This window comes from Aotus nancymaae, unplaced genomic scaffold, assembly GCF_030222135.1.
Source record: "Aotus nancymaae isolate 86718 unplaced genomic scaffold, 86718_ANA_hifiasm-v0.15.2.pri h1tg000003l, whole genome shotgun sequence".
Classification (NCBI taxonomy): domain Eukaryota; kingdom Metazoa; phylum Chordata; class Mammalia; order Primates; family Aotidae; genus Aotus; species Aotus nancymaae.
Genome location: NW_026988414.1, coordinates 38,291,433 through 38,310,800, shown reverse-complemented (window position 1 = coordinate 38,310,800; position 19,368 = coordinate 38,291,433). Strand labels below are relative to the sequence as shown.

General features: G+C 45.6%; 1 protein-coding gene across 2 annotated transcripts; it reads right to left on the bottom strand.

Moving 5' to 3' along the window:
* Window positions 1–597: 597 nt before the first annotated feature.
* On the bottom strand, window positions 598–19,056 carry SPMIP6 (sperm microtubule inner protein 6). 2 transcript variants are annotated; one of them, XM_064376093.1, is made up of 7 exons: window positions 18,780–19,056; window positions 7,414–7,558; window positions 4,586–4,701; window positions 3,197–3,272; window positions 2,731–2,965; window positions 1,343–1,429; window positions 598–875 (listed from the first exon to the last, which is right to left on the bottom strand). In XM_064376093.1, exons 1-7 carry the CDS (start codon window positions 18,912–18,914, stop codon window positions 770–772), a joined length of 900 nt encoding a protein of 299 aa, XP_064232163.1. In that variant the 5' UTR covers window positions 18,915–19,056; the 3' UTR covers window positions 598–769. The 2 variants fall into 2 exon arrangements, with proteins under 2 accessions (XP_064232163.1, XP_064232158.1); XM_064376088.1 differs by lacking the exons at window positions 4,586–4,701; window positions 7,414–7,558; window positions 18,780–19,056 and having other exon boundaries at window positions 2,890–2,965; window positions 3,197–3,419.
* Between the last annotated feature and the right edge of the window lie 312 nt (window positions 19,057–19,368).

Below are 19,368 nucleotides of genomic sequence, written 5' to 3'. Positions count from 1 at the left end.
AAATGCCCAAGCTGCGGGAAAGTGGGCGTGCCCCGCCATGCCCCCGTCTCCGGGGAGTGTGCAAGACTTTGAGGTTTCATTTCTATTTTCTATTTTATTTTATTTTATTTACATATTTATTTATTTTTGAGTTTCCCTCTTGTTGCCTAGGCTGGAGTACAATGGCGCGATGTTGGCTCACTACAACCTCTGCCTCCCGGGTTCAAGCAATTATTCTGCCTCAACTTTCCAAGTAGCTGGAATTACAGGCATGCGCCAACACGCCCGGCTAATTTTGTATTTTTAGTAGAGACGGGGTTTCACCATGTTGGTCAGGCTGGTCTCAAACTCCTGACCTCAGGTGATCCACTGCCTCGGTCTCCCAAAGTGCTGGGATTACAAGCTTGAGCCTCTGATGTCTGGGAGGGCATCTAAGTTTGGGGGCATACTGAGGAGGGTCTTCATGGGGTGGGAAGTAGATGACTCCTGCCTGCATTGCAACATGGACCCATTTGTTTGGGCTCTGGGATGCAGGGGAGGAGGACAGCAGCTGGATATAGGGCTACTGTTCGGTATCAGGAGGGCACTCAGGGACGTACTGAGATGATGGGATTGGAAAGGCTCAGGGAAGGGCGACTTTGAGAAAAATTGTATCTCAGTTGAAGGGGTTTGGTAGAGGCCTGAGTGGCCCTTCACTTCCAGATCCTGCTGGGTAAGGACACAGGAGGCAGGCTTTGGGGGTGAAGAGTTTATTTATTGCTCTGCCCCCATGGCCCAGCGAGCCCAGGCTCTACCAGCAACGATAGTCAGGATAGGTCTCAGACACAAACTCAGGATGGATGACATAGTTGTTTCTCTGGGGACCACCAGTCTTCTTGAAGTGACTTGTGTCCCACCTTCAGGGAGAGATGGGTAGCCCTTTTGGATCCTCATCTGCCAAAGTGAATCTGACTCCAGTTCGTAATGCTAACCTTATCCCTACACTTTGCCTATAGCACTGACCTTGGGTTTCAATACTGACCTCCTGACCTTAGGTTCCACTGTTAAATGGCTGATACCCAATATTTCCTCCTTAACATTGACTTCTTACTCTTTACTTCAAGCTCTGAGCCCAATGCCAACCCTGTACCCCACTGCCAACCTGTAACCCTTCAATATCGGCCTCCTAGCCTTCTCCTAGGGTCCTTTGACCTTACCACCTTTGACTGCTCCATGGCACTAGCTCCCCCTGGTGGTATCTGCCTGTCAGTGCACTGCAGCGGAGCGTTCTCGTTTCATTTACCCGCCATCCTCCCCCCGCCCGCCCCGCCGCACCGAGACTCCAAGATCTGTGTGCAAATGAGTGTGTGCGCACTAGACTTACCTAAGGTTCGGATATGGGCAGTATGACGGCAGGGGAGTTGTAACAGCACACTGCATTCCGGGTCGGTGCTCGTAGGGAGGTACACATCTGGAGGAGGAGGAAACCGTGGGCAGGGAGGGGTTGGGCCTTTTGACTCGCATCCCACAATTTAGACCAAGCCCCTGGACGGCGCTTCAGGTGTCCATCCCAAGGCCACAAATCCTCCTCTCCTTCTTCCCCACTCTTCAAGACCCCCACTGTAGCACTGGCTCGGGAAGTCCCCCTTGGAAGTCTTCCTCCCGGCAAGGCCTCATTTCTGCCGTTCAGGGAAGAACGCTGGACGCTGGGGAGGGTCGGGCTCTGGTCGTTGAGTGGGGCAGAGGGATGCAAGAGAGATGGAGGAAGCTGATGGGAGCAGGGTGGCTGGGAAGATGGGAGGAGATGGCATCCGGAATGCACTTAGAGGGATCTGTTTGTAGGAGGTTAATCCTTTCTCCAACTCTCTAAGGATGAGAACCAGGGCCCTTCCCCCGCTACTGGACAGCAGTTTCTCCAGCACGAGGACGAGGCATCGTTTCTGAGCTTTCTAAAGGCTCAGATACTTTCCCGCACCCCCATGCCCTTGAGAGGGATAAGACTCAGTCTCGCACAATGAATCAGGCTCTATCGGCCCGGAATGGGGTGGGGGATCACTATGGACGCCCTCTGCACAGCTCTCTGGGCTACCGCGGACGAAGTTCTCCCAGGCTTGGCTGCCGCCGGGTGCAGGACAAATGCCGCGCTGCAGTCTGGGCTCCAGCTGTGCGCTCGGGCCTCAGTTTACTTAGCAGTAACACGCGAGGGTGCCTACCTCTGCAGGTGGTGCGGGATCCGAGGAGGCCAGAGCCATTCTGGTAAAGTGGTAACCATTTCCTGGCTCACGTAGCCCCCAGCGATGACCCCTACCCACTACGGACGGTGACGGGGACCCAGGAAGAGAGGACATTTTTCTGAGGACTTAGGGCGCTCCACAGCCTAGAACCTGTGTCTCTAAGGCCAGGTGTCCAGGGAAGGGGGCAGGGCCAAGGAGACGTGGGAAGAGGATGCGACTGATGTGCGGGGTTTCTTCCTCAAAAACCCTCGGGCGGGACCTCCAGAGCATATACAGAGGCTAGGATGACCTTGAGCCCAGTTTGAGAGGGACAGGGGTCGGGGACTTGGAGTAACCTCCGTTCTGGTTCTCCCGCCTTAGTTGTTAGCTCAGGCCTTGAAGCCCGAAGGCGGGACACGGCGGGGCCTCGAGAGCTTGCAGCGCGGGGGTAGAGCAGGCTAGGGGCCCGCCCAGAGGACGCCGGCCTGGCAGTGGGGCGGGGCTCTGGGGCGGGGCTTGTGGGCTGGAGCCCGGCTGAGGCGGGCCGGGCCCTGCGAACCTTACAGTCGGTTGTTCCCGGCACCAAGGCCGCAGGCGGCGGTCAGTGCAGGGCGTCCCGCTGGCGTAGGAGTCCATCCCGCGCAGACAGTAGTGGCGGCCAGAGCAAGCACTTTCGTAACCGTGGAAGGGCAGGCGGCTGGGCAGCGGGTCCACGCACCCGCATCGGGGCGCGATCCGCGGCAGTTGCTGGTTCCGCGATAGTGAGTTCAGCATGTTCACCACCACTTCGCGCTCTGCGCCCGCGGGTTTCAAGTGCAGGAGACCCAAAGACAGATGCACAGGGATGGGAAGAGGCCGCGTCACAGAGCGAGGCGGAGACAAAAGCCGGACGGATAAATTCAGGGTTCCGCCCTCTCCAGGACCCTCGGCCTCCTCTCCGTCCTCAGGTCCCCATCGCGCCCTCCTCCTGGCCTTCCCCTACCCTCTCCACCTGTTCTTTCCACCGCCCCACTACCACTCTTTACCGTAGGCATTGAACCGCTCCGGCTTAGGAGGGCATTCCAAGGGTATTCCTCGAATTGCTGTCTCCATCCCAGCCTCCTAGAAGTGGCACACATGCTACCTCAAGCTCTGACTTGGCAGAGCTGCTCCCTTTTTGGGATCCTCCCAGAACACCCGGACCTATCGCCCAGGCCGTGCCGTCTCCTGCCCCTCAGCAGCTCCCCACCTTTCTCCAGGGCTCTGAGTGTTTGCCGCTGTCGCCTGGCAACGCGTTTACGCTGCCTCCAGGAGCGGGTGGGATGGGGAAGGCTGAAGGTGAATGCAGTTTGGCCCCGGGGCCTGTGACAACCCTGTTTCAGAGTTTGCCTTTGATTTTACCCCTCTTTGTCTAGCTGACTGTTTAGCTGTGTCAGGGTGCCTCTCGAATGGGGGTTTTTAGTATTGCTTGCCCATTCCATTCAGAACTTGTGCAAGAGTCTAATTCTTGAGGAAGTTCTAATTCAAAAGGGTTCTGTCAACCCAGGGTCAGCCATCAGCCTGCAGTTAAGAGCCCCGGCTCTGGTCTTGGGTCCTCTCAGGTGACCTTTAGCCTGGGGCCGTGGCTGGACCTTCTCATGTGTCCTTGGAAGACTCTCCTGTATCTGCACTGCTACTGAGTAGCCTTGGTCTTCCTCTTTCCATCTGTGCTCACATCACAAAGGAGGGGAAGGTGGAGCAGGGAGATTGAGTGTATCACTGACTCCTTGGCTAGCCCCAGTATCACAGGGACCAGACTATATGGGGAGGGGCCAGCTGGCAAGCTTCAGAAAGGTAGCATATCAAGAAGTGCACACCAGCCATGTCCCTATAAAGGCCAGCCAGGGATTGGGGCAGAGAGCACCCAATCCCCAGAGACTGAGAGCCAGGGGCCCAGCACAGCCCCACTCTTGGGTTCCTTTTTCAACTAAAAAGAAATACAAACCTGGCCAGGCATGGTGGCTGATGCCGGTAATCCCAGCACTTTAGGAGACTGAGGCAGACAGATCACTTGAGGCCAGGAGTCCAAGACCAGCCTGGCCAACATGGCAAGATCCCCATCTCTATTGAAAACACAAAAATTAGCCAGGTGTGTTGGCACACGACTGTAATCCCAGCTACTCAGGAGGCTGAGGCAGCAGAATTGCTTGAACCTGGGAGGGAGAGGCTGCAGTGAGCTGAGACTGTGCCATTGTGCTCCAGCCTGTGTGATAGAGTGAGCCTCTGTCTAAAATATATATATAAACTCTAGTTTCACAGATGGGGAAGAGCCCTGGGGCAGTATTGTTGGGAAAGCAATGAGGACCTAATGGTGAAATATCAGTCACTGTGGTTTGGGAAGTGGTGGGATATGCCTGTCCCAGTCCCCAGGCATCTGTGCTGGGTGCAATAGATACCTTAGGCAGCCAAGGAAGGTAGGTGGTATATTTGTTGCAGCAGCTGCTGTTGTAAGGTTCCGTCCTCCATGTGTTGTACCGGTCACTGCTCAGGTAGTTTGTTGTGCATTTGTCTGCTGGATTTTAGGGGTGGAGATGTCAAATAGTGTTACTTCTTACTCCAGGATCTGGGATCCCTCACGTGTTTCTCTTCTGATCCCCAGTACAAAGCTGAGCCTCACAGACTGTCCTCAGGCCAGATCCTAAGCCCAGCGGGCCTACACTTGTCTTAAACACTGAGATGCAGCCCATGTCCCACGTAAGGCAACCTTCTGAGTTTAGTCTGAATCCACTGTGCCACTCTTCATCCTGCCACTACCCTTTTTGAATCAGCCTACCTGGACGAGGGGACTCTTCCCAATTCCTCCCTCTCTCTCATCTTCTACTCTAGGTTCCAAGGTTTTCCTATTCTACCTCCTTCAAAATCACTTGAATCTGGCCAGGTGCGGTGGCTCAGAAGCTGGGGCAGGCGGATCACTTGAGTTCAGGAGTTCAAGACCAGCCTGGCCAATATGGCAAAATCCTGTCTCTACTAAAAATACAAAAATTAGTTGGGCATGGTGGTGTGCACCTGTAAACCCAGCTTCAGGGGGCTGAGGCATGAGAATCGCTCGAACCAAGGAGGTGGAGGTTTCAGTGAGCCGAGGTCATGCCACTGCACTCCAGCCTGGGTGACAGATCAAGACTCAGTCTAAATAAATAAATAAATAAATAAATCACTTGAATCTACTCCCTCTTCCAGTGCCCCATGATCTCACTTCGTATCTTCGCAGCACCTTAACCAGGAGACATATAATTTCTTGGTTAATAGATACCTGTCTCTGCAGATAGACTGCTCGTGTTCAAATTTCAGTTTTGCCAATTATTATCTGTGTGACCTTGACCAAGTTAATTAATTTTGCTATGTCTCAGTTTCTCCAACTTTAAAATGGGGATAATAGTACTATTTACTTCACAGGGTTGCTGTGAGATTTAAATGAGTTAGTATATGTAAGACATTTAGAATGATGCTTGGCACATGAACAGCTGTTAGGAATATTCTACTGTTCTCCTTGCCTCATCTTTGAAATTCTATAATCCAACCTTGACATAGCAGCTGTGGTACTTTTTCACAAATGAAAATTTAGCCAAGACACTCTCCTACTTAAAACCCTGTAGGGTTTGCCCCGCTCAGCCCCCAGTCACCTAAGCCTGTCCTACAAGGCCCTCCATGATCCAACAGTCTGAAAGAACACATGTGTGAGACAGTGTGGAAGAAGCCCTAGCAGAAGAGGAGCTGTGTGAGGGGAGGGGTGGAGTGCTGGGATTTGGAGTTCAGGGATGGTAGTTTGGACATACTGAGACTGAGGTATTTGGGGACATCCAGGTCAAGATGACTATAAGCATATGAAGGAGAGTGGATTTTGGGTGAGAGGACAAATCTGGAAATTAGGACTTAAAGCTGTCAGTAATTAAAGCCTTGTGCTAACTCAAATGGCCTTGGAGGAGGAGCAAGGGGAGAAGAGGGTGCAGGATAATACCCCGAGGAACCCCATGTTTCCACAGTGGATGCACAGGAAAGGGAGGCATCAGAGCAGCTGAGGAGGAAGTTGTTTCAGGAAGTAGAGAGTGGTCATAGTGTGCGTGCTGGAGGATTAACATATATATAAAAAAAAAGTAGGGAGTGGTCAGAAGAGTGCAAGTCATTGGTCTAGGACGGTAAAGATCTCGAAAGGTAAAGACTGCAGTCCTGTGGATTTGGTAATCAGAGCCACTCAAGAGCAATTTACTGTTTCATTATAGGAGATGCATACCCCCAACTTACAGTGGGAATTCTCAATCCATTCAACAAAGACTTAACGAAGCCAGGTGCTGTGCTCGATGGAGAGGCACAGCTGTGAAAAAGACCAGACTTGGCTCTTTTTGAACGTACAGCCAGACAGATCATAGATGCCCAAGCAAATAAGAAGACAGTTTCTCATAAGGTATAAGAAGGGGTGAGGAAATAGAGACAGTGAGTACAGATCATGTTTCTGAGAACCTTGGCTGTTGAGGAGAGGAGCAAGAGAGAATTTTCAGTTGGGAAGAAACTTCTCTAGTTCCAGGTTGAGGGAAAGAGGTATGGTGGGGCAGAGGGATACAGGAGAGATGAAGGGAGCTGATGGGAGCAGGGTGGCTGGGAAGATGGGAGGAGATGGCATCCGGAATGCACTTGGAAGGATCTGTTTGTGGGAGGTTCATCCTTTCTCCAACTCTCTAAGGATGAGACCTAGGGCCCTTCCAGCTCTTTTTTTTTTCCCACAGACAAGAACCCCAAAAGGCAAGGCATAGGTCATCTCTAGGACCAGGGTCAGGTCAGGTAGTTGGGAATCGAGGGTGGTCAGGGAAGAAATCTAGGTCATAAGTGGAGATAAAGTTGATATAGAATCAGGATGGAGGCCAGGACTGGTGGCTTAGGCCTGTAATCCCAGTACTTTGGGAGGCTGAAGCGGGCAGATCACCTGAGGTCAGAAGTTTGAGACCAGTCTGGCTAACATTGTGAAACCCTGTCTCTACTGAAAATACAAAAATTAGCCAGGTGTGGTGGCGGGTGCCTGTAATCTCAGCTACTCAGGAGGCTGAGGCAGGAAAATCACTTGAACCCAGGAGGTGGAGGCCAAGATCGTGCCATTGCACTTCACACTGTGCTACAAGAGCAAAACTCTGTCTCAAAAAAATAAATAAATAAAAAAGAGGATGGAGTTCAGGATCCAGGTGGTCAGGTTCAGGTTGGGGGTCATTTTAGGGGTCAGCAAAGGGCAAGACCTTACCTTCCTCTTGAGAAAACCAGTACTTCTCAGGCAAATAGGGGTGGCCTGATATGGACCCTCTATAGCTGTAGTCCTGTAGGGCACATTTGGCCATCTTCTGCAGGGCTTTGGGATCCACATGGCGCTCCATGGTATGAGTCAGACCCTGTGCCAGGGAAGAGGGGAGAGGGGAGAAGTGGTCAGGGGCATAGAGACCCCAGCCTTGGGGTGTTGCTGGATCTAGATCCAGCCTCTCTTGAGAAGGTCAGCCCAGGTGGGTCTCCCAACCCCCCTCCCCATGTCAGAGGGATTCCCATGCCAGCCTTGGCTCCTCTGCACAGTTCTCTTGTCTGAGTTACCCTTTTCTCCTTTCTCTTCATCCAAGGCTGGGACTTGGAACCAAGCAGTGGCCTTAAGTCAGAGTAGTTTTCTGACTTTCTAATTTCTGCCATTTCCTGTCTGGTAGCTCATAAAGCTCAGAGTTACATGTTCCTGTCCTTTTTCTCCTAGACTGTGTGCTGCCTGGTAGCAGGGCCGGGTTTCCACCAACAGTGCAACAGGCCCTAGCACAATCTGGAGTCTCAGAAAAGGGGGCTACCCTGGAGCTGGCTGCCTTATGTAGGTGTCTTGGACAGGGAAGGCTCTCTGGGAATCTAGCATCTTGAAGAAAATGAAGGACAGTGCTGGAGGGGCACCTATTTTAAAATGTAATTCCTGGTCAGGCCCAGTGACTCACGCCTATAATCCCAGCACTTTGGGAGGCTGAGGCAGGCGGATCATGAAGTCAAGAGATGGAGACCATCCTGGCCAACATGGTGAAACCCTGTCTCTACTAAAAATACAAAAATTAGCTGGGTATGGTGGCACGTGCTTTTAGTCCCAGCTACTCAGGAGGCTGAGGCAGGAGAATCGCTTGAACCCAGGAGGTGGCGGAGGTTGCAGTGAACCAAGATTGTGCCATAGCACTCTAGCTTGGTGCTAGAGCAAGACTCTGTCTCAGAAAAAAAATATTTAATTCCCTGACTCCAGCCTCACCCTGATTCTGCTGTGGCTCTGACCCTCGATTTGGCCTGGTCCTCATCCTTCCTTGACACTTTTCCTGTTCTTGGTCCAGGCCCTGGTCCCCTCTACTTTTTGGAGTTCACCTCAACTTATCCTGTCACTTCTCGTCTGATTAGATCTGTGAAGCCTGGATCAAGGCCTCCCTTCCAGGCCCCTTTCTCCTTAGCTGAGGGCTGAATGCCAAGTTAGTTGTGGACCCACAGGTATCTGCAGGCAGCTGGTCTGAAAAGGCAGCTGGGTCACAGGGGTGGGACACTCAGCAAAGTCAGATAGGGCTTCTTCCTCATAACAGGCAGTGAGGTGCTGGGACAGTGATGTTATCACCCACACTTGCTCCTTATGTTTTTTTTTTTTGAGACAATGTCTCACTCTGCCATCCAGGCTGGAGTACAGTGGCGCCACCATGGGTGCAGTCCTAACCTCCCAGGCTCAAGTGATCCTCCCGCCTCAGCCTCCCAGGCATGTGCACCACACCTGGCTAATTTTTGTATTTTTTGTAGCGATGGAGTTTCACCATGTTGCCTAGGCTAATCTTGAACTCCTGGACTCAAGTGATCCTTGTTGGCTTCTCAAAGTGCTGGAGTTATAGGCATGAGCTGCCACACCTTGACCTTCTCTTGGCCAAGGTTGAGACCTGGTTGCTCCCAGTGCTCTAACCATCCTGAAAACCTCTCTCTCGAGGGCTTCTGGGATCAACTGTGCCCAGCTGACATTGTTCTGTGGGCAGAGCCTGCACAGTCACACTTCTGTGTGGATGGAGAGCAGAATATGGGAGATGGGTGGATGGGTCCCATAACTCAGCATTTCTCTGAGCTTTATACACACACAAGCACACACACACCCCTGTGCACCCAGATACACTCATAGATGCATGTATAGATGTATATTCATATGTCCACTTACACACTAAACACTCAGACACACAAACACAAAACAGTCATTTAGAATAATTCATAGATATCATCAGTTTTTCTGTGAGATGTTTTCCTAAGGCGCGTGCCATCTCTGTCTGCTCCTATTGATAAGTAGGAGATTATAAAAACTTGTAGAAGGCTCTGAGCTGTGTGTGGGCTTTGTACACCATCAGCATCATTGTCCAAACATGTCTTTGGACAATGTTTTGCAAACTCTGAAGTCAGTATGTGTAGGTCTTTCCTCTTGGCTGATGAGATTCTTCAGAAAAGAATCCTTCAACCTTTGGCCTGAGGGTAATGACTTAGCTGCCAGTGTTCTGAGAATCTAGTGCTGACGATCGCGCTGGGGATTTTAGCCTTCAGTATATGGAGGTTTACTTGGTTTCAAAATGGTACCCTGTCCTCAATTGGTATCCCTAGTCCTGAGGTCCTTGCCAAAAATTAGCCTTCTGACTTTTGCAGAGGCAGAGGTGGGCAGTTACCCTGTGGCATGAAATAGAAGGGGTGGCTAGTGGGTTTAACTTTTTTTTTTTTGAGATGGAGTTTTGCTCTTATCACCCAGGCTGGAGTGCAATGGTGCAATCTTGGCTCACTACAACTTCCGCCTCCTGGAGTTCAAGGGATTCTCCTGCCTCAGCCTCTCAAGTGGCTGGGATTACAGGTGCCCTCCACCATGTTCAGCTAATTTTTTTTAAATTTTTTTTATTTTTAGTAGAGACAGGGTTTCGTCATGTTGGCCAGCTTGGTCTCGAGCTACTGACCTCAGGTGATCCACCCATTTTGGCCTCCTAAAGTGCTGGGATTACAGGTGTGAGCCACCTGGCCTGACTTAACTGCCTCTTAAACAGCTTTCAAATAATCTTTATATTTTGCCTTGGTCCTGTCCCATCCTCAGTTCCAGAGAAGCCTAGGATTACCAGTTCCTGAGCCTTTCAGAAATTCTGCAGTTTTACATTGAATTATGGCTTGGCTTTCCCATTGCTGGCTTTAGATTCAGCTTTCTCAGATCTGCTAAGTCAATTGCTACTTATTTATCATCTTTTCCAACTTCCAAAATTGTGTTGTCATTGCCTCTTCCTTCTCACCATCCTTATGAGTTTATCTCTTAAATATTCATTTACTGTAGTTTTAGAGGGGTTTAGGAGGGAGTCAAAACGTGTTCAATTTTAACCAAGAGAATTATAATTCTTCATATATTCCGTATATTAGTTCTTTACTACTGGCACCTGTACATGTTGCAAATTATCTTTTCTGTTTGTGGCTTCTGTCTTTACATTTCTTTCTTTCTTTCTTTTTTTTTTTTTTGAGACAAGGTCTCACTCTGTTGTCCAGGCTGGAGTGCAGTGGCACAATCACAGTTCACTGCAGCCTTGATCTCCTGGGCTAAAGCTATCCTCCTGCCTCAGCCTACTGAGTAGCTGGGACTACAGGTGCACACCATCACACCCAGCTAATTTTTTTAAAATTTGTTTGTAGAGATGATGTCTCCCTGTGTTGCCCCGGGTAGTATTGAACTCCTGAGCTCACGTGATCCTCCTACCTTAGACTCCCAAAGTACTTAGATTACAGGTGTGAGCCATTCCACCTGGCTTTTACTTCTCTTTATAGTGTCTTGATGAACAGAACTTCTTAATTTTAATATACTTGAATTAATTAAATTCTTCTTTTGTGATTAGTGCTTTTTGTGAATTATTTAAGAAATCCATCCATACTCTCAGATGGAGATAATGTTCTCTATTTCCTTATAAAAGCAAAACAGTTTTATTTTCCATATTTAATCTGTCAGGAGTTTGGACAACTCATCTTCTTCAGGTGTGTTTTAGTTATTTCTTGAACTTTTGCCCTTCTCTATAAATTTTAAAAACAGTTTGTTGAATTTTTCAAAAAATCCTGTTGGGATTTTAATTAGTAGCTGGGACTACAGGCACATGCCACCACACCCTGCCAAATTTTGTATTTTTTGTAGAGATGAGCCTTCACCATACTGCCTACGCTGATCTTGAACTCCTGAGTTCAAGCAATCTGCCTGCCTCGATCTCTTAAAGTGCTGGGAACTGTGCCCAGCTGCACTTAATCTTTATGATAGTAACTCTCCCTATTCGAGAGCATGTTATATCTCTCCATTTATTTAAGTATTTTTAAAAAAGTATTCAGTAAAGTTGGCTGGGCGCAGTGGATCACACCTGTAATCCCAGCACTCTGAGAGGCCGAGGCGAGCGGATCCTGAGGTCAGGAGTTCAAGACCAGCCTGGCCAACATGGTAAAACACTGTCTTTACTAAAAATGCAAAAATTAGCCAGGGGTGGTAGCGGGCACCTGGAATTCCGGCTACTTGGGAGGCTGAGGTATGAGAATCACTTGAACCAGGGAGGCAGAGATTGCAGTGAGCCGAGATCATACCATTGCACTCCAGCCTTGGCAACAGAGCAAGACTCTATCTCAAAAAAGAAAAAAGTATTCAATAAAGTTTTATAATATTATCCATACAGTTTTACACACATCATTAATTTCTAATTATCTTTATTTTTTGTTGCTAGAATAATGCATATTTAAAAAATTATGCTTCCTAAATGTTGGTGTGAAGAAATGTGATTGACTTTTAATATTTATCCAATTATTATAATAATTTGTGTAGATTCTTTTTTTAAAAAGACTAGTCCAACACAGTAGTGAGAAAGAAAGAGTGGAACATGAAGTTTGATCTGGGCCAGGCATGGTGGCTCATGCCTGAAATCCCAGCACTTTGGGAGGCCAAGGCAGGTGGATCACCTGAGGTCGAGAGTTTGAGACCAACCTGACCAACATGGAGAAACCCTATCTCTACTAAAAATACAAAAATTGGCTGGGCGTGGTGTCACATGCCTGTAATTGCAGCTACTCAGGAGGCTAAGTCAGGAGAATTGCTTGGAACTGGGAGGGCGAGATTGTGGTGAGTCGATAGCACCACAGCACTCCAGCCCGGGCAACAAGAGCGAGACTCAATCTGAAAGAACAAAAACAAAAATAAAAAGTAGTTTGATTTGTAACTGGCTGTGAACAATCAATTGAGATAACTCACTACCTTAAACCAGTCAATTTATCGATTCTATATGTGCAGTTGTATTATCTGCAAATAATGACAGTTTTGTTTTTTCCTTTCCTATCCTTACATCTTTTTACTTTTTCTTTTTGTGGTTCCTTGCGAGGACCTCCAGTACGATGCTGAGTAGAAGTAGTGAACATCCTTGTCTTGATTGCTTCTACCATTTAATCAGAATAATGTTGGCTGTATACTTTTGGTATATATTCTTCATTGGGTTATATTTGCTAAGTTTTTCTTTTTTAGTTATGAATGGGTAATAAATTTTAGTAACTGCTATTTCTGCAACTTTTTTTTAAATAGCTTTATAGAGGTATAATTTGCATACCATAAATTTCACTCAAAGTGTACAGTTCAAGATTTTTTAGTAAGATCCCATGTCCATTTCTGCATATTTTGAAATGATCTTGTGGTTTTCTCTTGAATCTGTTAATGTGATGAATGATATTTATTTTTCTAATGTTAAACCATCCTTGCATTTATGAAATAAATACAATGTAACTATCATGAATTATTTTTTATACACTGCTGGATACGGTTTTCCAATATTTTATTTAAACTTTTGCTTTTGTATTTATGAGTGCATTAGCCTATATACTTTTCTTATACTGTTTTGATTAATTTTTTTTTGTGGGCTCAAGTGACCCTTCTGCCTCAGCCTCCCTAGTAGCTGGGACCATAGGTGTGTGCCACCACACCTAGCTAATTTTTAAAAAATTTTTGTGGAGACGAGGTCTCGCTATTTTTCCCTGGCTGGTCTTAAACTCCTGGGCTCAAGCAATTCTCCTGCCTCAGCCTCCCAAAGTGCTGGGATTACAGGTGTGAGCCACTGTGCCTGGCCCTCTTGATTAATTTTGTATCAAAGTTATGCTGGCTTCATATAATGAGTTAGGAAGCATCCTCTTTTTTCTGTTCTCTGACAGAGAGTTTGTATAAGATTAAAACAACTGTTTTTCGAGCATTTGAGGAATGCAACTTTATATTGGGTGTTTTCTTTGTGGGAAGTTTTCAAATTACTGGTTTAATTTTTTAAATTGTTATAGGAGCATTCAGATTTTTTTCTAATTCTTCTTGAACTGGTTTGGCAAGTTTTATTTTTCTAGTTTTGTCCATTTGTTTTCAATTTTATTAGCATAAAGTTGTTCAGAACATTCTCTTTTATTTTCTTCTACATCCACTGTTAGACCCTTCTTTTATTCATCTGTGCCTTGTTTTTCTTAATTCTCTAGAGATTTGTCTATTTTATGAGTCTCATCAAATAATCAACTTTTGCCTGTTCATCTTGTTGAATCTTTGCTTTCTAGTTTAACTTTTGCTCTTATTTTCATTATCTCCATGCTTCTATTTTTTAACATTCATTCTTTTCCCCAAACTTGTTAAGTTTGATGTTCAGGTCATTTATGTTTTACATTTATTTTTAGACAAGGATTTAGGCATATAGGTTTTCCTCTACAGCTTTTCTCATACTTCACAAGTTTTGATATGCAGTCTTTTCAGTTCTGAGTATATTTCCATTTGTTTTCTTATTTGACCTGTTATTTACAATGGTGTTATAAAAAATTTTAAACTTACAAAGGATTTTGCTTATCTTTTTGTTGTTGATCTGTAATTTTATTACATTGAGGTTAGAGACAGTTATTTTGCATGATGTCAGTCTTTGAATTTGGTTTATGTTTGTTTTATAACCTAGTACTTGGTCAATTTTTTTTTTTTTTGAGATGGAGTCTTGCTCTGTTGCCCAGGCTAGAGTGCAGTGGCATGATCTCAGCTCACTGCAACCTCTGCCTCCCAGGTTCAAGAGATTCTCCTGCCTCAGCCTCCTGAGTAGCTGGGAATACAGGCACGCGCCACCACACGCAGCTAATTTTTGTAGAGAAGGGGTTTTACCATGTTGGTCAGGCTGGCCTCATACTCCTGACCTTGTGATCTGCCTGCCTCAGCCTCTCAAAGTGCTGGGATTACAATTTGGTCAACTTTTATCATGTCCCTTGTATGTTTAAATCTGTAGTTATTGAGTTCAGGTTCTATTTATATTAAATCAAGTATATTAATTATGTTTCAAGAGTTTTAGATCTTTGATTTTTTGGGGGATTGGGGAGGAGGTCTGCTTGACCTATCAGTAATTGTAGTATGTTACAATCTAATATGGTATATTTTTATCAATTTCTCCTTCTGGTAATTCTTTATTTTTATTTTAAAAAAAATTTGTAGAGATGAGGTCTTGCTTTGTTGCTCAGGCTGGCTTTTTTTTTTTTTTTTTGAGATAGGGTCTTGCTTTGTCACCCAAGCTGGAGCACAGTGGTGTGATCATGGCTCATTGCAGCCTCAAACTCCTGAGCTCGAGCCATCTTCCTGTCTCAGCTTCCTGACTATAGACACACACCACAACACCCAGATAATTTTTAGCTTTTTTTTTTTTGGTAGAGATGGTGTCTTGCTATGTTGTCCAGGCTGTTCCTAAACTCCTGGGCTCAAACGATCCTCCTACCTTGGTCTCCCAAAGTGCTGGAATTACAGGTCCTTCTACTAATCATTTTCCTTCTCCCCAGAGTATATCCTTTAGAAGTTCCTTTATTGTATATAGATCTGATGGTAGTAAACATTTACATTTTTGTTCGCTTGCAAATGTCTTATCTTTCCGTGGTTCTTGAAAAGAAGATACTTTGAAAATACCTTTTTCTCTGTCTGCTTTTAAGGTCATCTCTTAACCTGGCATAACTGCAGTTTCACTGTGAGGTGACTGTGGAATTTCTTCAATCTTTTTTTTCCTCTATTTGTGGATTCATTTATTTCATTAGTTCTGGAAAATTCTGAGCCTTTTTCTTTTTAGATAATTCCTGTTCTTTATGCTCTTTCCTTCTGAGGCTCCCATTAGATGTGTGTGGAATCTTCTCATCCTTTCATATTGTTTAATGTTTCTTTCATATTTTCATCTCTTTGTTTCTCTCTGTTATGTTCTGGGAAAATTCTTTCAGTCTATCTTTCATTTCACTGGACTTTTCAGCTGTGTTGACTCTGCTTTTTAATCCATCCACTGAGTTTTTGGTTTAATAAATATATTTTTTATTTATAAAAATTCTATTCAGTTCCTTCATATATTTGTCTACTCATTTTTAAATCTCTTATTGCTTGCTTTTTAAATGATTTCATATTTTTAGTTGCTTTTATTTTTTAAATAGAGACAAGGTCTATGTTGCTCAGGCTAGTCTTGAACTCTTGCCCTCAAGTGATCTTCCTGTCTCAGCCTCTCAAAGTGCTGGGATTAGTACAGCCACTATGCTTGCCAAATTTCACATTAGAAAAAAATCATAATGATTCTATATTCTTTATTAATTCTAATATCTGAAATTCTTGGGAGTTTAAGTTTACTGTTTGTTGTGTCTGCAGGTTCTGTAATATGGTGGTTTGTTTTCTTTTATCTCTTATTGCGAGCTCATGTTTAGTTGGCTTTTCTCCAAAGGATACCTGGAAACCTACATTGAGGATGTTTTCCACCATAGAAGATAAACATTCATGGTGTGTGTCTGTGTTGGGGAGTAGGGCAGAGACATGAAACTTTCTGGTTAAGTTTGGAATTTACAGACTTAATTCCTCTACCTTTCAGCTAGTTTAAGGCCTAAATGCCTGTTTGTAGTGTCAATAATGGCATTTGTCCTCAGGACAATCCTGCCTTCTTAATTATACTTACCACTCATCTCCATGAGAGTCCAGTACAAAATAAAAATTAATTTTTATTCAGAACTTGAGTTGTTTCGAAGCAGGAGGGCCCTTCAGAGTTTCTAGGCCACCATACTGCCAAAAGCAGAAGTCTTCCTTTTTTTTTTTTTAAGAGACAGGGCCTTGCTCTGTCATCCAGGCTGGAGTGAAGCGGTGTGATCATGGCTTATTGCAGCCTCAACCTCCTGGGCTCAGGTGATCCTCCCATCTCAGCCTCCTGAGTAACTGGGACTATGAGCACATGCCACTGTGCCTGGCTAATCTTTGTATTTTTAGAGAGACAGGATTTCACCATGTTGCCCAGGCTGGTCTCGAACCCGTAGGCTCAAGCAATTCGTCTGTCTGCCTCAGCCCCCCAAAGTGCTTGGATTACAGGCATGAGCCACTGTGCCTGGCCTTTCCTTCGTTCTTAATCCCACTGCTATCTGACTTTTACTCCTCACCATTTATTGAAGCTGTCTGGTTAAGTTACCAAGAGTTACTACATCCAAGAGATCTCTTTCTCTCTCACTAATGCTTGACACTGATCTTTGTCTAATAATGCTGTCTTTATTGGTTTATCTTTGATTTTTCTCCTAGTTCTCAGGCAATAATTTTCTGTCTTCTTTTATGGCTTTTCTTCCTTAACCTACCCTTAAATATTTGTATTCTCCAAAGTTATGTCCTTGGCCATTTTCTCTCTCTTCTTTGGCAATTTATCTCTTCCTATGACTTCACCGACCATTTATATGATGATGACTTCAAAATCTCTATCTATAACCCAGACCTCTTTCCTTTGCTTCAGATAAGTATATCTAACTACTTGCCAAACATCTTTTCCTGGATATCCTCAAATATTTTTGTCCTAAAATGAACTCCAAATCTCAAATCTGTTATTCCAAACCTCAGTTGATAGTGTTAGCATTCCTCCGGTTGCCACAGCCAAAAACTCAAAGGTCACCCTAATCTCTCCTTTCACCATCCAGATGGTGACCAAGATCTGTCGATCTACTTTTTAAAATTCCTTCCTATTGAGTATGGAAAAACAGGCACGCTCATATTTTGCTTGTGGAAGTGTAAATTGTTACAAGCCTTACTTATTACAGCAATTTGAGGTATATAGCAAAAGTTTTAATAATGTGTATATCCTTTCTCCCAACAATTTCACATCTAGTAATTTATCCTAAGGAAATAATTGGAAATGTGTACAAAGATATGTGTATAAGAATGATTATACTAGCAAAATTGTATAAAGAACCTAAATTTTCAATAAGATTCCTTAAATATACCACTTTGTAATAAATTTTATTTTTATAATATTTGTTTCCTGAAAGGGCATATAATAATATATTAACAGTGGTTATTTTAGGTAGTAGGATTTTAGACCTTTATTCTTTGTGCTTCTCTGAGTTATCCACATTTTCTACATTGAGCAAGTATTTATTTTGTAGTTAGACAAAATAAATTATTTTAAAAAATTCTCTGCTGTTCAACAAATTCCTTTTTTCACTGTGACAATCTCCTTATCTTCCATCTACATCCTCCTTCCTCATCTTTCACCCCTCATTGGCCTTCCTGTCCTCAGCCCCAGACCCTGCAATTCCCTGACACTGTGGCCAGAGTAGCCTAACTCAAAATTCAACCATGACTCTCCCTCCCAGGTTCAAAAACCTGGAGCCTGATGTCCATGCTCTTCAGCATAGCCGGAGAGGCCCTTCTTGGTCTGCAGACTCCTCTCTTATCCAAGGACTAAACTCTCCTGCTCCAGCAGTTTGTTTTGCCCACAGGCTGCCTTTTCTCATGACTCTCTTCTGCTGAAAGCTTCGTCCTCCTGGATCACGCAGGAGATCTGCCCTTCAAGTTGGGCAGTGCTCTCCCCTTTCTGGCTCTCCACCTCTGCTTTTGCATGTTCCACATTGGGCAACTCTACTTTGTTTGCTTGTTTGCTGTGAGCTTCTCAAAGGCAAGGTCTGCCCCTTCCCTTTTGTATACTGGGTTGCCTACACATGAAGATACTCAGCAATGTTTTGTTGGATGGTACACACAGATAGATTCTCTTAGGCAGAGTCACAGTTAGACTCACAGATTTCCGTCCACCTGGCCACCAATCTTCAAGCACAGACACAAGGAAACTGTGATACATATACATAAAGGCATAGCTATAGAACAGTTTCTGGCCGATTTCACAGGCAGCCTCTGGGACTTTGCACTTTCTGATCACTCGTCTGGAACTTTCAGCTCTTCTATTCTTTCAGTTCTTCATGTGGCTAGTTCTCTCTCATCTTTCCAGTCTCAGTTTACTGTCACCTTGATAGAGAGTTTTCCATGACCTAAGTAGCCCTCCCTTTCCATTTCTACTTCCAATATTCTATTTCCTTTACAGTATTTTTGAAGAATTTATAAAACTGTTGTTTATTTCTTGTTCATTATCTGTCTGTTCCTACCTCCTACCCTGATGTGATTCCATGAAGGCTGGATTTTTGTGCTACTTTACAAACCATTGTAAATTCTGTGCCTAAGTAAATGAATAAAACACACTCATATACAAGCTACACATAATTAAAACACACATTGCCAGGCATCCAGACTGGCCATACACACTCTGGCAGGCCCCTCCGCGCCAATCTCCCACTTACCGGAGTCAGAAACTTGTTGGCTTCCCAGGCCCACAGAGGTGGGTCCTTATAGACCTCCTTCATGGAGGTGGGAGCCCTGTAGGATTCACTGTAGGTACTGATAGGGGTCTTGGTCTTATGGGAGAACAGGTACATGGTGTAGTCTTGGAGATGCTGTGGTAGGCTCTACCTGTCAAGGGCTCCTGCTGGACATCAGTGACCACCCTTCCCCTAGACAGCCCACACCTCCAGCCTGGCAGGTGCCCCTAGCTGCTGCAATCCCCTCCTGCAGAGGATCTCTCAGCTTCCTTCCCCAATAGTCTTCCTGCTCCCACCCCACAGTGATGCCCCGTCTTCCTGCTCCCACCCCACAGTGATGCCCCCTCCAGGATGGGCAGTGCCCATTGTGATATCACCTGGCTCAGTCCCATCCCTGGGGAGGTGAGGAGGTGTAATTCCCTCGCTGCTCCTGACCCCCTCCTGCCTCCGGTCTATCAAAAGAGCCCAATTTCTAAGAGTTCAGAGGGCCTCTGGAGATCTTCTAGGTCAGGCTTCTCACTGTTGAAGAGAAACAGAGGTTCTGAGGGGTTGTGACTCACCCAGGGTCATG